This window comes from Micropterus dolomieu, linkage group LG02, assembly GCF_021292245.1.
Source record: "Micropterus dolomieu isolate WLL.071019.BEF.003 ecotype Adirondacks linkage group LG02, ASM2129224v1, whole genome shotgun sequence".
NCBI classification, from domain to species: Eukaryota; Metazoa; Chordata; class Actinopteri; order Centrarchiformes; family Centrarchidae; genus Micropterus; species Micropterus dolomieu.
The window spans coordinates 18,839,837-18,856,055 of NC_060151.1; the positions used below are offsets into that span (position 1 = coordinate 18,839,837).

Sequence of the window (16,219 nt, forward strand, 5' to 3'; positions counted from 1 at the left end):
AGAATAAGGCCATTCGTCAACTTTTTCAACAGGACATTAGGAGTACACCACTGCTGTATTATATTGGTCCTCATTTGTTGGAGAGATTTGTTGGGAAAAAGTTTGGCTTTTGCCACACAAGTTTTTATTAACTAACAAAGTCAAAGAGATTTCCTTTATTATTTTTATAATAAATATATTTCCTCTTCTGATATCCTTTAACACTACTGCATAGGCTACATTTTATTTGCAAATCACATCACTCGTCACCGATTGATCGCTGAATTCCATCATATCAATCCAACGATTTTTTTAGCGCATCAGCTGATTTTACTGGCGTAGCTGCCGGCTGCTTTCATGAGATGCTTTGCTGGCTTCATTACTTTGGTGCAGTTTACTGACTTGTCTGACTCCTAACTTTATTATATTATGTTTTATTGTCGTCTATTTGGACTAAACACAGGAATGACCAGCCTCACGTGTGACTGAATAGAAATGACGGTAAATTATGTAAAACGTGACAGACTCTCCGACTCTCCCTGACTTTAATTGTCTCCATAATAAAGATTGATGGGAGAAATAAAATAAGGAAAGATCTTTCTAATAAATAAATAAAGTTGTGTGTGGGGCTTTTGTTGTTCAGACCTACAATGAACACCTAGATTTAAACAAGACAGTGAATCATAACACAACTCAAATAGAAGACTTTGCAGCGATACACTTGAGTTTTATATTATCTGGACGCTCCTTGGAGCGCAAATAAGAGCTTTGGGGTGGCCTGCAAGATGGCAGAGCGGAACAACTTCCGGTTCAAGCAAGGATCGAGGAGCGAGGAAACACAAGCATCCACACCAAAGTTTTCTTAACTTAAGATGCTGCATAGAACACATGAAGTCAGAGGAATGCAATGACCTTATTACACACTTAGTTTATTCAGCTACTTATTTTAGTTTTTGCTTAATGATGCTATTTGACCAACAATAGTGTATTGATTAATTACAAATATATATTGACATATAGGCTACCTCTCATCCACTCTATAGGGCAAGAGCCTGCAGGACTTCAGGCAAAAACATAAAATAAAAAGTGTGCAACATCTTTCAGCGTCGTCAAGGTAACTTGATAAAGTGGCAAAGGGCTGTCCCGTTCCTGTTTACAGCATTTTGAGCTCTTGCAGCCTCAATCACTTTCCAAGTGCTGTCAGTAAAGTCTGTGAGGGTTCAGGGCTTAGGGCTTAGGGTTTAGGGCTTACGGCAGACATTGGGATTGGGCCAGAGACTTGAGAAGCACCCCCAGTTTCAATTTCAGTGCAGACATTCTAGCAGTTAGGTTAGGTGGTAGTGAAGCACAAGCGCTGGAAAAACACAAGACACATGAATGCAACATAAAGATCCAAAATCCAAAGAAATTAAACAAAGAGTAGGCCTACATACGTTCAAAAAGATGCTTTTATGGGAACAATACATATGATTCATTCTGATTGTTATTATTATTAAGAGGTATTACTGAGGGTATTCAGAATACAATTAATATACCACCCATTTTAATTGTAAATTTATCCGTATTAATGATTAATCTTTTGAGATGTTTTTATGTATGTGGTGGCTTTATTAGTATGCTGTTGCGTTGAATGTTGCTGTCATGGCAAGGCAAATTCCTAACAACCTTTGTTGTAATGACAATAAAGATAAATCAACTCAGTATGATTTATTATGAAACATTATGAACAGTTGCACCTTGTAAAATAGCCCAGTAGCCTCATGCCTTGTTCACATTCCCCAGGTGAAGTCACGACAGTGTCCTACAGTTGAAAAAATAACTGAGGCTATTCAAAATATGTATTTTTAATTTTATGCGCGTGGTATTTACGGTTATAAAGACAGCAAATATCACCACGGCACCCAACATCTGCTCTGGACCATAGACTTTAGAACGGTACATTTTTTACATAATTCGGGTTGGCAGTTTACGAGGAGCGCGGGAACGCACCACAGAAGGGGCGGTCTTTGAAAAGTTTTCCGGAAGTTATTTGACAAAACGAAACTCCCCCAACTTTGACAAGAAGACTTTTCCAGCTCGTCCTTTCAGTGTTGGACAGGCAGTTTTGGGGGGCGAAAAAAATGCAGAGCAGTGCGTACGGGGCCTCGTTGGCTGGCGGTGCTTTTGATTTAGAGAATTTTGTAAAACAGCCTCAGACCATTTTGCGCTGCCTGAGCTGGGTGAGTGACTTAACACGGAAACGTTAGCATCAAAGTTAGCCTGCTGTCACATCATCGAGTTTGTGTTAACAGATGTGAGCTGCCAGGATCGACACAAATCAGTCAGTTATGCAGCTTGTCAGCTTTCTGAACTGCCGACACCGGGCATGAACAGGCTGTTATGTTTAAATGTTATATAAACGTTACAAAAAGTGAAAATTAAAAAAGTATTTTCCTTAGCACTTGTAGGTATTAGCTAATGTTAGCTAGCGTGTGCAGTGCTGTGTCACCACACTAACTGCCAGTTCTCCACCTGATGATGGACGGCGTGTTTGGCGTTTCTTTCTTGTCTTAACTTACTCTCGTTGTAAAAGTGGACCCGGACACCGAAGAGTTAAAAATCACGGAAGACGTCGCTGTCTGTTTGCTGAGTGCTTACAGTGTGAGAAAAGATCGGGAATTTAAACTTCAGCGTCATCTGTTGAGCTCCTCTTGGTTTGCAGAATTGTTTTCAAATGCGCAACGTTATGGAGGCCAGTTAGATTAAGAGAAATATAGTAGTAATACACTTTATTCATACCACACTCTTCTAAAATACATTTACAAAGTGCTTTACAATAAGATATAAGACAGTAAAACAAAATGGCTATTGAAGGTAAAACAATACAAATGATCAACAAGACACTTAAAGGTTATTTTAAAAGGGTGTGTTTTGAAAAGAAGATCTCTTCAAATAAAGTCCTTTCAAGTTATGTGAGCCCTGACTGCTAAGGCTTTGTCATCTCTGAAGATCAGAGAAAAATAATTAAGAGTTTGTTATGGGTGCAGGGATGCCAGGATTGATGAACTACGAATGTAGAGTTAGCTCATTAATCTAAATTGTTGCTGCTTATTAATCTTCTCTTGTTTTAACTCCACTCTTGTGTGAATAGTGGATCAAAAACAAGAGTAACTTTTCTTAATGCCATATTTACAGTGTTCAAATAGATCAGGAAATGAAACTTAACACCATCTGCTCAGCTCCACTTGTCTGGGCTGGCGTGACTGATATTTTTCTAGGAATTAACATGTTCAAAGCTTTCTTGCAATGTGAATCATGTGATAAGAATCACATGGGGCCCCAACATGCATCTTTGACTCCCTCCCTTATGGCATTAACTCTGTGCGTCTCTTCTTTGCAGTTATTCTCCATCGTGGTCTTTGCAACCATCACAGCAGAAGGCTACATTAACTCAAAATCCGAGTCTGAGGCCAAGTGCATGTTCAACGAAAATGACAGCGCCTGCAACTACGCAGTCGGAATCGGCATCCTGGCCTTCTTGGCCTGTGTTGTCTTCCTCATGCTGGACGCCTACTTCCCACAAATCAGCAACGCCAAAGAGAGAAAATTCATTGTTCTAGGAGATTTCATCTTCTCAGGTGAGAGTTTCACTGTAGACCGCTCATACTAGAATAAAGGAACTGTGCCCCAAAAACAAGAAGTGCAGCCTAGTTGAGGTTAATGCTGTGATCATTTTTTATCTTAATACTGACTCTTTATTTCTGTGCTTTGAATATGACATGCTCAACGTGGGACAGCGGCTTGGACGTTTCTGTGGTTCATCTGCTTTTGCGTCCTGGCCAACCAGTGGTCCAAAACGACGTCTGATGTTGTGTTCAATGATGCCGCCCGCGCTGTCATTTCCTTCTCCTTCTTCTCGATCGTGACCTGGGTGAGCCTCTCTTCACCCCCTGCATTTCTCAAACAAAATCGCATGATGACACATATCTTTTACCAGAGAGTCGTGTAAAACGTACTGATTCCGACTTCTCTCAACAGGCTCTCCTCCTCTACTTTGCGTATGGAAGGTATCGCCAAGGCGTCACTGAGTTTGACCAGGACTACAGAGACCCAGCCAACGACCAAACCACTCCATACCCGCCTGCTCCGTACGCCAGCAGCGGCCCCACAGGCTACCAGCAGTCGCCTTTCTCCCACAACCAGGAGCAACCGGGAGAGTACCAGCCTCCGTCTTATTGAAGGACTGTGATTCAAAACGCGGGAATCCAAGGGGAGTTTTCTTTTTAAATAAAGATGTGTGCCAATGGTTTCATTTATAACTTGGACTGTTTTCTGCACTCCCATTTTCTTCCTGCAGAACGTATTTGCATTTTTTTGGGGGGGGGCGCACTGGTATGTTTTTAGTTAATTTCATTGTTCAAGTTGTTTGGATCTCTGTTTGCTGTGTTGTTTGAAGTGCCAAACACAGCAGGTTAAAATAATGTTGTTTTTTTTGTTAGGAGGTTGTCTTGGTAAGAGAGAAGATGGCCGCGCCATTGTTGTCTTTGTGCCAAACCAGCTGTAGTTATTTCAGTGCCCCCTTTTGGTTTCGTTTTTTTTTTTTTTTTTTTTTTTTTTTGTGCAATTTGAAGAGCTTTTAATATCAAAGCACTAAGCAACAAACAGGATAGAATTTAACTTTGTTGCTGGGAAATCTGTTTTGCATTGTTTGGACTGATGATTGTTTTATGAATATGTTACTATTTAGTACATATAAATGTATTTTCATTACACTCATTTTAATTTACAGCAGTATAATAACTGTAATGTAGCAATACAGTTCAGTACATATTGTTTTTCCACCACAAAACAAACCTATTTCATTTAATCAGTGGGAGTATTGAAAATGTTCCCTCTTAACTACTGTAATGCCATTATTATTTTTTTAATAATCAACCACTGAAAAATGTCTTTTATGCACTGAAAAACTGTTAATTTTGGGGGGCAGTTCATTGCCAATATCGGATTTGTTCATTTTAATGTTTTAAATCCAATTCTGCCACAGTTTGGTTTAGTATTTAAAGGTATTTTTTGTTTTCTTTTAAGGTAGCCAAACCATTCATTGTATCCGCTACCTCTAGGAGTGTAATATGCCTTTTCATGAGTTCAGTTTTTTTTAAATATCCAATTCAGCAAATGTTTCAGCCATAATTTGATTTTAGGAATTCGGAGATATTGGGGTAGATTGATATATTTATTATCTTACTTAATCCTTCCAGTCCAGGTATATGACAATCAAACCGTAATTGTTTTCTGGTTTTGCCTCTTGCTTCTCATTGCTTTTCTCACACTGTAGTTGTACCTTTTTACATGAGCTGCAGTTTCACTGTTTTACTCAATGGCTTTACAGTAATTCCCCGTTCAAGTGCCTTATACAGTATTCTGTATCACACTGGGTTTGCTAAATAAAAAAACTGTTCTTGTTTTGAACCTCTGGGTCAGGCCATAATTTGTATCCTCTTCTAAAGAAAGAGCCGGACTCTGCGCAGGGCTGTGCTCCCTTTGTAAATATTTGAGTAGCGATTGTGTGTGTGTGTGTGTGTGTGTGTGAATGTTGAGGGACTTGTGAAGTGTGGAGGTGGCACTGTAATGGTGTAAAGACAATAAGATCTATGCATACCTTACAGAAAAACAAAACAAAGATGTCAAAGGTGCATATTTTCACATTATGTATCTAGACTTTAACCAACATGTATTGCATCTGAGTTACTGAGAGTTCATACAGTTGGTGTGAGACTGGAACAAAAGGACTTTAGCATAATGGAGAATACTAGAAAGTATTAAAAAGGCAATAATATTCACCTTAATCTTGAATGAGATGTTCTTTGTTATGTTTTAGCAATAGATATAGGGAGCTTTGGAAAACCACTTTTCATATTTACCACATTAAAAAACTGGAGGATCAATTTCACCATTCAGCAAAATGTGTGTACGGCATTCATTTCTTAGATTCTCCCCTCACAAAGTTCTTTCAAACAACAAAAGGACAAAGTAACAATACAAATCAGAAGAGAGGGATGATGACAAACTCTATAAAACTGACATTGTAAATTGCCACATAAGAGTACAGAAAAAACACAAATCAAAACTTACCTAACAATCCAGTATCCCTTCCACATTTGGTAGGCCACATGTCACACTCTGCATAACTGAAAGGTTTCGAAATATGAAAGAAAAGAGGCCCAAAAGCCTTCAAATAACAAAGGAGAGAAGGAATAACTTAAACACTGGGGGAGCAATTTCCTTCAGTGGTAACACAATACTTTTCTGCGTTTTATGTTATCAAAAAAAAGGATCAGGCATGATGATTGGACAATAAAGATGTGGGATAATGTTAACCTCTATCAAACAAACTTATCTGGTCAAAGCCAAAAACGACTTCATAAACTCCTTATTTTCTTTTACATCTAGTTTTGTGGGAATTATCTTTCGAGAAAATTATGAATATGTTTAAAATTAGCCTCTTACAAAATATCTTGGCTTTATTGCCCAAATGTAATAAATATAATAATTAGAAAATTAGTCAAATCTAAGCTCCCGTCGGTTCTGACTCTATAAATGTGTACAGTTATTATTCTAGGTTTCTTATCAAAGCAGGATTTATAAGATAATTGACTGTACTCATATTCCAATTCCTGTGGAGCTTGCCTACTTCAGACGGACACAGCCACGTTATAAGGGAAGTCAGTTAATAAAGATTTGTTTTCCACTTAAAATGTCTTGAATCCACGCAGGAATAACGTGTTCTGCGCTTTAATGTCGTCTCTTAGTTCTTACATTTTCGACAGCACTTGAAGGCGCCGTTTGACATCAACCAGTACAGGACGCTGTCGTCATCAGCACATACAGGAAGTAATGATCGGCTGCCTGGTCAACGCGGAGCGGAGGAGAAGGAGGCGAGAAGGAGTCGATTCAACAATGACACCTGAGCTCCAACCACCAGCGGACTGCGAGCCGAACATCTGACATCTGTGGTAAGTACGAAGCCAGACGAGAGGCCGCCGGCGGACCTGAAACGTTTCAGGTCGCAGCGATTAGTGATGGCACCCGTGTTAACCTCTGCGCTGCTGGCAGGCCAGGGACATGAGCTATAACAGTTAACACACACACATTATAACGTTACATGCATGCACATTGGGATGTTTGTGTGCGTGTAAAGGAGGAGAGGGGGAGCTGAAATCGTGGTCTTTCTTAACAAAATAACTTTACAAATGAGCAGTTTATAATAATGAATACGATAGATGAAGCTGTTGGAGCTCAGAGCTTTAGAGGTTTGTGGATTAAAGAGCTGCAAATAGCATAGTGGGAATGTCAAAGGACCACTCAGGGGGCCTCTGAGAGAGTATGCAACTAAATGAAATATACTTAAGTATGGATCCTTGTATCATACAGCATCTTCTCATTGAATGAAACCAGGTCCGTAGTGTAATGCACATCTGTTTGACATGCAAAGGATTGGGAATCTGCCTTACAGCTATAAGTGAACTATTTATGGGCCTCACATTCACTCTCTGTCTCCTTGATGTGTTTCCTTTGAAGTGCACCTCCCCAGATGTCATCCTTTATGGTGGCGCAGAGTTTAACTTATCACATCAGGGAACCCCCAACTTTCTAAATGTCAGGGGCTTTTCAGGGAAATCTTTAGGCCTACCTAAAACTGTCCAGGCTAAACCAGGACCTCATGCTGAATTACACAACTGCCCATGTTGTCGTACATATTGTTGTATGAATAAATTCATTTCATTGTGCGAAAATGACTTTGATAAGCTTAGAAGTTGCTTGTTCACTAATTCGGAACAGAAAATTAATTGGCAACACTTTTGATGATCAATAAATCTTTTAAATCAAATTTCAAGCAAAAATGACCAAAAACCTTTAGTTCCAGGTGCTCAAATGTGAGGATGTTCTTTTTATCTCCATTTTCTCTATCAGTGTTAAATTGAATATCCTTGGGTTTTGGATTGGTGATTGGACAGAACCATTATTCTGATGATGTCACCTTGGACCTTGGACTTTTTCACTTTTATATCAGCTGATAGTCAAAATGACTGGTTGGTCATGTGGAGAAAATCTTCTATCAAGGTATCATTTTAGATTGCAATATCGATTTAAAATATAGTAAACTTTTTGAAAACAAAGTTGAGAAGCTTTTATAGATAACATAACTTGATTAAACACTTGATCATTCACGGGCCTTTAATCAAATTGATGCAAGAATCCTGTAAAAGAAATATTGCTGTTGCAACGTTGCCCACGATGGTCTAATGCAACCAGAGATATTAAATGGACAGCTACCTCAGTGCAAAATGTATGGCACAATCTCAGACACTTTCTAATGTCTCATGTTATGTAGATTGTCCCAAACCTACATTGCATATTATGTCATTTAATTGTGCACCATTCTGGCAGTAATGTGATAATGTAATCTGAAAGCTTTTAGGACCACTTTGAGAAGCTCAGAAGTTGCTTGTTGATTAATAATTCACTTCCCGACTCGAATTCCTAACGTGTTTTTGGAGGAGTTAATCAACAGTGGTCAACAGTTATACTGGGTTCCTGTAGCTTCTCTGTTGACACTGTAACTGCTCTGCTGTTGTAATCAAGCTGACCTCTGGCCACAGTCCAGTCATAGTGCACAGAGTACTGATTGCGTCACACACAGAAACACCTCCGTTATGTAGGAATCAAATTCTTGTAGAGCCGCAGGTTTGTTTTTAGCATCTACTCCGCCGGCAGGATTTGCAGCTTTTTCCCCCTTTTAGTGCAGGCTGAGTTATTGTGCAGGTAATAAATGTCTGCCTAACCTCTGGTACCTGGCCTTTCAAGGGCTGCCATGATGAATGATAACTTAATGAATTGTGTCGGGCCTCCTGCAAGGTTTGCCCCTTTGGACTGGATCGTAATCCTCCAAGTCTAGTTAAAGTTCACTAGCATTATAACAGCCCCTAGTCATGGTTGCACTGCAAATAATCTGTGAACAGAAAGAGAGTACAGAGCTCGGTACTCGTTGTCGAGGGTTTGCTTTAAGGGTAGAAAGGTATATCTGATGATGCGGGGTCAGCGTTCTGGCAGGAGGCGACAAAGGGGTAAGCCGGTTCAATTATTTAATTTTAGTGAAGGTGAACACAGCCATTTTAAATTAATTAATAACAGCCACTTGTTGGTGTATTTCAGGGAGGATAGCGCTCATCATTGTGGCCCTGATGTTGCTGCCATAATAGACTGCTGTTTGGCTCAGGGGCCCTCATATAAAAGAGTCTTTCAGCTCCTTTCAGAGGAGTGCAGCCATGTTTAGATTGTGAGGCTCCTGGGGCCGAGTTTAGAGGTTCCTGGAATTTGGTTGGGAGAATATACAAAATGTCTACTGGTCTGAAGCCTGGTGGTGACCCTTCAAGTGTAGAGAACAACAAATGGATGCGGTCACATCAGTTTGTTGGGTGTTAAAGAAGAAACACCTGAAAAAAACTTTTTTAAAATTTTCTTTTTTGTTTTGTTTTTCCTAAGTCTATATGTCAGATGGCTTATTTATTTTGTAAAGCATTCTGACGTTCTGCTCTTTAATGGTAAAATGACTTTGTTTAACTGAACTGGAGCTGCAACTAAGGACTATTTTCCTTAACTACTGGATTGATCAATTAATCATTTGGTCCATTAAAAGTCAAGAAATAGTGAAAAATGTCCCTCACCATTTCCCAGAGCCCAAAGGGACGTCTACAGATGTCTTATTATGTCTGAAAACCAGCAAATTTCATCATGTTTGACTTTTTTGCTTGGGGTGGTGGTGGCACATAGATAAGATGCTTGCCTTTGGTGTGGGAGATCTGGGTTCAATTCCCACCATTGTGTCCCTGAGCAAGACACTTAACCCCTAGTTGCTCCAGAGGCGTGCGACCTCTTTATTTATTTATTGTAATTGTAAGTCGCTTTGGATAAAAGCCTCTACTAAATGAATCCATCGCATCCATCCATCGCATCCATCCATCGTCGCTTATCCTGCGTACAGGGTCACCAGGCGGGGTACACCCTGGACAGGTCGCCAGTCCATCACAGGGCCACACGTAGACGAGCAACCACTCACGCTCACATTCACAACGGGAAAAAAGGACAATTTAAGGTAACCGATCAACCTAGTCTGCATGTCTTTGGATGGTGGGAGGAAGCCGGAGCACCCGGAGAGAACCCACATAGACACGGGGAGAACATGCAAACTCCACACAGGGCAACCGGGGTTTGAAATCACAACCTTCTTGCTGTGAGGCGACAGTGCTAACCACCGCACCACCATGCCGTAAATGAATACATGTAAATGTAAAATGCTTCCAAATAGTTGATGATTAATTCTCGATCAACTAATCAGTACTTTGACTAATGATTTGAGCTTGGCCATGAAGGGGGAAAGGGTTAGTTTGGAGCTAACTATTATTTCCATTATTTATTCATCTGTTGGTTATCTTATGATTTAATAATTAACAGTTTGGTCTGTAAAATGTCAAAATTGTGAAAAATGCTTATCTCAGTCCAAATGTCTTGTCTAATTTGAACAACGGCCCAAAACCCAAAGATTGCAGTATTCAAAGATAGAAAGCAGAGAATAGAAACAACTTGTGACAATAGAGAAGCAGGAATTTTTGTTCATTTTTTTTGGCAAGTGCTTGTGACAGTGTATGTGCCACATCAGCAGGCTGGTTGTGTATTTCCTGATTTACCTGCTTACAGCAGCCGTCCCTTCATTGTCACTGAATGGGCCCCTCCCAGTCTCCACGTTGACACAACACACTGGTGGCCACCTGAGATTCACCCAACCTAAAGCTAGGCTACTTCCTCCTTCTTGTCATTCAGTGTTTCAACCCGGCACACCCTCAGTTGTGTGAGCTCTCTAGAATTTAATATAGTATTTAAAATAATTTGAAATAAATGACCTGCCTGCCACTGGGACCAAAGATTTGATTTAGGGACGGACAGACACTGCTTATGGAGAGTATGTGAGTAGTATTGAGTGTTATTTAACTGGGTCAGACTAATGAATGGAGAGAAACTTGTTTGTCTTCAGATAACTTATGCATAACCAATGTATTGCATGTCTAAGCCAATATGCATTATTTTTGCTCATTTAAGTGAGTTATTACAGGGTTAAGGAACATTTATACCTTTGGTTTGTTAGGTATTTGACCACAGGCAAAGGCAGGTGTAACAACTTCTTCCTGCCAACTGAAACAGTATAGCTGTACATCCCAACATACTATGGCTTGTTTCTGATAGAAAAGATCCTGTATAACCGGCATTGTGACCTGTATTTGAGGGAAAAATTCCATATTAAAGTGATACTATGTAACGTTTGAAAGAAGAAATAACACATTTCTTTTACAAATAAAAAGTTGAATTTATAATAAAACACACCACTGCTCAATTTAATACACACAGGGGTGTTGCTGCTAGAGCCAGTAGTTTTGATGGCTTAATATTAGCAGACTTTAGCTAGATATTGCTCTGTAAACAGACTGTTTGCAGACTTTCTGACTCTTCTCCACTTTTGCTATTGTTACACTGTATTTTAGCATTTACCGTTATCCCTTCATTTGAGGCAACAGTGGCTACTGTTCAGCCAAAGTTGCGTAGTCTCACTTTAAAGTCACAGTGAAACGGAATTTTGAGCAGCAATGTCACATAACAAAATATGTGGGCTAGGGGTTAGTAACAACAAGATTTGAATGCAGATCCTACTGATATGATTGGATCGCTCAAAATTGTTTGTGGTTTATAATACAGTGCAATACAGAGCGGTACAGAGAGATGGAGCTCTGGAGCTACAGAGTCAAGTCAGTTTTAGTTATATATTGCAAATTTGCCTCAGGGGGCCTTCACAATCTGTGCAGTCTCATTCCAGGGTGTCAAATACCGACGTTATGAGAAAGCCTGACAAAGTGTCGATATTTAACTCACAAGATGCCTTTCTGCATCCATATGAGATGACCTGGGCTTTCAAGTAACTCCAATGTGACCCATCTGCCATCACGTAATGTGCCTGTTTCAACCCCAACCTTTTTCCTAACCCTTACTAAGTAGTTTTGGTGCCTAAACCTACCCAAAATGCATACATACCACTTATTAAAAAGGCCTTTCATACAGACTCTGAAGTCCCCTTATTAAAAAGGTGACACTGAAGGGTATCTTCTCAGGCTTTCTCAAAGCATTGGTATTTGACACCCTGAGATGAGAATGTGTTGGCAATACCATGCCCTCTGTTCTTAAACCTTCCATTCGTATGAGGAAAACTCCCCTAAAACGTCATGGAGAGCAACAGTGGAGGGATTCCTCTCCCAGAACGGACAGACATGCAATAGATGTCATAGGTACAGAATAGACCATCTTAATAAAAAATACAGTATCAGTAGGGCCATCAGGATGACAAAATTACAAATACATTGCAACATATATGAAGCATGGATCTGAGAGGATGTCCAGCAACTTCCAGGTGCCGCCGCACAGATGGGACATAAACTGCATGACCTCCTCTCCACCATGGAGACCTGGAAAGAGGGCAAACTACACAAATACAAAGAGGAGAAAGGAAACAAACACACAGAGTGTGTGAGAGAGAGAGACAAGAACAACATGCACACAAGGGATAAGGAGGTGAGAGAGACAGAGTGAAAAGAGAGCACACGGAGGAGAAACTAGGGAGAGATAGCCACACAGCTGTGCTTGTGGGACAAAAACAAACAGGGTTAGCCACTCCCTCAGCAGGATAAGGGTGAAATAATTAAATAGGCCTTATTAGTATTATTTAGAAATATAAAAGTTTTTGCCAAACACACAGCTCCTACTAAGATATTGCTCTGCTAGCTACCTTGTAGCTAATGGTCATTCTTTTAGGGGGGAAATGGCACTTCCACATAGAAGTGAGAAACCAAAAAGCTGTTCCGTATCTGATTGGAGAACATTCATACAGTATAGCACCATCATCACCAACTAAATCCCAGCCTAGTCTGGTGACTGACTCTGGGAACCTAACTTCCTTGCTAGCAGGTTTTCTTCAACAAACTCTTGAGTTTCTCTCTGACTCTTACCCTCCTGCAGAGCTGAAGGACACACCATTTAATTTCCTCATTCACACAGTTGCACATACCAAACTCATTAATTTGCAGACATTTACATCTTTAGAAACATCTAAATCCTGGTTAGATAAGTGTTTGTTACCCATGATCTTTCACATTATTGCTTTTATGATAATGGTCACTGATGTAAGAACAAAGACAACGATCTCTGGACATAGAATAAAAGAATAAAATCTATAGGCTACACTGTCCTTTGTCTATCCCCTAAAAATGTGTTGGTCTGCTGCATAATGGAAATGGTTAACAGGGACTGTATTTACCTACTTGTAGGGTTATGGTGGGATCTTAAATATAAGCTATGATAGAGTAGTAGAGACTATAATCCATCAATCAGTCGATAAATTAGTGAATACAGATGAGGCCTTTTCTTTTTGACAGTCTGTTATCCTGACTTACTGTCTCTTTTTCTTTAGGTCACTCCAGGCCTCCGTCCCCTATGCCTGCTTCCCCGGGCTTCACTCAGGTGGGGCAAAATGATCCTATGAACAACCTGCGAATCTCTGTAGGAGGCCTCCCTATGTTGGCTTCCATGGCCAACACCATCGACCCTCGTTTCCGCCTTAAGTGGAGGCCCATCGTGGCGGTGGCCCTCTCCATGGCCTTGCTTCTGCTGCTCTTCATGTACATGAGCTCAGGCTTGCACTCCCGCTCTTACGGCTCACAAAGCTGGAGAGCCGGTCCCAGTGACACCCAGTCGTCCAGTTCTGGCTACAACGACACCTACCCTCTCAGTCCGCCTGAGCACACGTCGCAGGGCACCCGCTACCGCATCGGGGTCATTGCCGACCTTGACACAAGCTCTCGCAGTGACAAGAAGCTGACATGGTTCAGCTACATGCGGCGGGGCTACCTGTTGGTATCCCAAAGTGGTGACAAGGTAGCAGTTCAATGGGATGCGGACAGGGTGATGCTGGAAAGCCACCTGTCGGAGAAGGGCAGGGGTATGGAGCTGTCTGAGCTGGTGGTGTTCAATGGGAAGCTCTACAGTGTCGATGACAGAACGGGCGTCGTCTACCACATTGACGGTGACAAGGCTGTGCCCTGGGTCATCTTACCTGACGGCGACGGCAACGTTGCCAAAGGTCAGCATTACCCTGCTCTCATTCAATTCAATATTTTTCTTGAGAATTTCCATTTTATGCTACTTTATAGTACTCCAATAGATTTCAGAGGGCAATATTGTACTTTTCCCCATCTTGCATTTTTCAGATTAAGATTATAAATTTAAAAAGAACACAACATTTAAGTGACTTTAGTGAATAAGTGAATATAATCTATTGTTAAATGTGCAGTGTGTAAATTAAATTTAGTGGCATCTAGTGGTGAGAGTTGCGAAATGCAACCAACAACTCATTCACCACTCACCTCTCCCTTTCTAAGCATGTAGGAAAACCTCCTGTGGCTGACAAGTTCTGTCGGCTCTTATGCTAAATAATGCATACAGTCCTCCATTTATACAAATTTTCCTTCCCTTTCTTAATTCTAATAAACTAGATGACTAGTACTTCTACTACAACTTCTTCTTCTTCCATCTTTTTCAAACATATTCAACGTAGTGGCGAAAAATGCTCTGTAGAGCAGTTTGTCCGTTTGGGCTACTGTAGAAATATGGCGGAACAGCATAGCGACCTCCATGTAAGGGGACCCACGATGTATGTAGATAGAAATGGCTCATTCTAAGGTTATAAAAACAGTTTTTTTTTATCACGATTCAAATGTCTGTGTTCTTAGCTGTTCGACACAAGACAGGTTTCCCTAATCTAATCTTTTTACAAGGATTAATTTAAATAACTGTTCAAATAAGTCTTCTTGTGACCCTTTGAAGGGTCCAGAGCCCTAGTCCAACGACTTGACTACAATATTTAACGGTATATAAAATAGTTATCAACAGTAAAATGCTACTTGCACATTGGTGCATCAGCATTAACAATGTAATAATGTAACATAGGATTATGAGTACATTCACGGATACTTTAGGTATATTCGTCTGCTAATACTTTTACTTAAGTAGGAATTTGAATACAGGAGTGGAGTATTTGTATGTGTTTGAGTGATACTTTCACTGCTTATGTACTTTCTCCTGATAGGGTTCAAAGCTGAGTGGATGGCAGTGAAGGACAAGCACCTGTATGTCGGCGGTCTGGGGAAAGAGTGGACCACCACTGAGGGCGTGTTTGTCAACAACAACCCAGAGTGGGTGAAAGTAGTGGGCTTCAGAGGGGATGTACAACATGAGAACTGGGTTCCCAAGTACAAATCTCTGAAGTCTGCTGCAGGGATAGAGCCTCCAGGTGTGGATGCAATTCTGTTTTTTCTCACTATTGCTTGCATTTCTTTTCTCTTCGATTACCATATTCCTCTCACTCACTATAGGTTATCTTATCCACGAGTCCGCAGCATGGAGCGACACCCTGCAGCGCTGGTTTTTCCTCCCTCGGCGCGCCAGCAAGGACCGCTATGAGGAGACAGCAGACGAGCGTCGCGCCACAAACCTTGTCCTAAGCTGCTCGCCAGATTTCAAAGACATCATTGTGAGTCGAGTGGGTCCACTGAACCCCACACACGGTTTCTCGTCCTTCAAGTTTGTCCCCAACACGGACGACCAGATCATTCTGGCTCTCAAGTCAGAGGAAGATGCCGGAAAGATTGCTACGTACATCATGGCTTTCACACTTGACGGACGCATCCTTTTACCCGAAACCAAGATTGGGGATGTGAAATACGAGGGCTTGGAGTTCATATAGACTGACAGAGTCACTCTTGAGGCAACCGCACTGTTTTCAGAAAGCGAGCACAATATAGTAACGTTTCTTTTTATGAATGTACAATGGATTTATCAAACTGTGATTTTCTTTCTCTAAAGCAAACATCTTCATGCACATACTGTACACTCTCAAAAAATCAAATGGGGTCTTTCCCCCATTTGCTCCATGTTAAACATCATTCTGTACACACCAAACATTTTAATTTCAGTGGAATGACTAAAGGTCTGTTTTTATTCTTCATAAAACTCAGCATTATTTGAAGGACAGTTTGTATGTAATGCTTTTGGTGGGATTGAGTAAAATCTTGGCTCTTATACCCTGCCTCATGCAACTTAATTCACA

General features: G+C 40.7%; 2 protein-coding genes across 2 annotated transcripts; both read left to right on the forward strand.

Moving 5' to 3' along the window:
• Positions 1-2,002: 2,002 nt before the first annotated feature.
• syngr2a (synaptogyrin 2a) lies at positions 2,003-5,427 on the forward strand. The gene is made up of 4 exons (XM_046033445.1): positions 2,003-2,198; positions 3,359-3,596; positions 3,756-3,889; positions 3,997-5,427. The coding sequence occupies exons 1-4, from the start codon at positions 2,100-2,102 to the stop codon at positions 4,195-4,197; spliced, it is 672 nt and encodes a 223-aa protein (XP_045889401.1). The 5' UTR covers positions 2,003-2,099; the 3' UTR covers positions 4,198-5,427.
• Positions 5,428-6,814: 1,387 nt separating this feature from the next.
• On the forward strand, positions 6,815-16,191 carry cant1a (calcium activated nucleotidase 1a). The gene is made up of 4 exons (XM_046040250.1): positions 6,815-6,971; positions 13,526-14,194; positions 15,200-15,403; positions 15,486-16,191. Exons 2-4 carry the CDS (start codon positions 13,549-13,551, stop codon positions 15,854-15,856), a joined length of 1,221 nt encoding a protein of 406 aa, XP_045896206.1. The 5' UTR covers positions 6,815-6,971; positions 13,526-13,548; the 3' UTR covers positions 15,857-16,191.
• Positions 16,192-16,219: the final 28 nt, after the last annotated feature.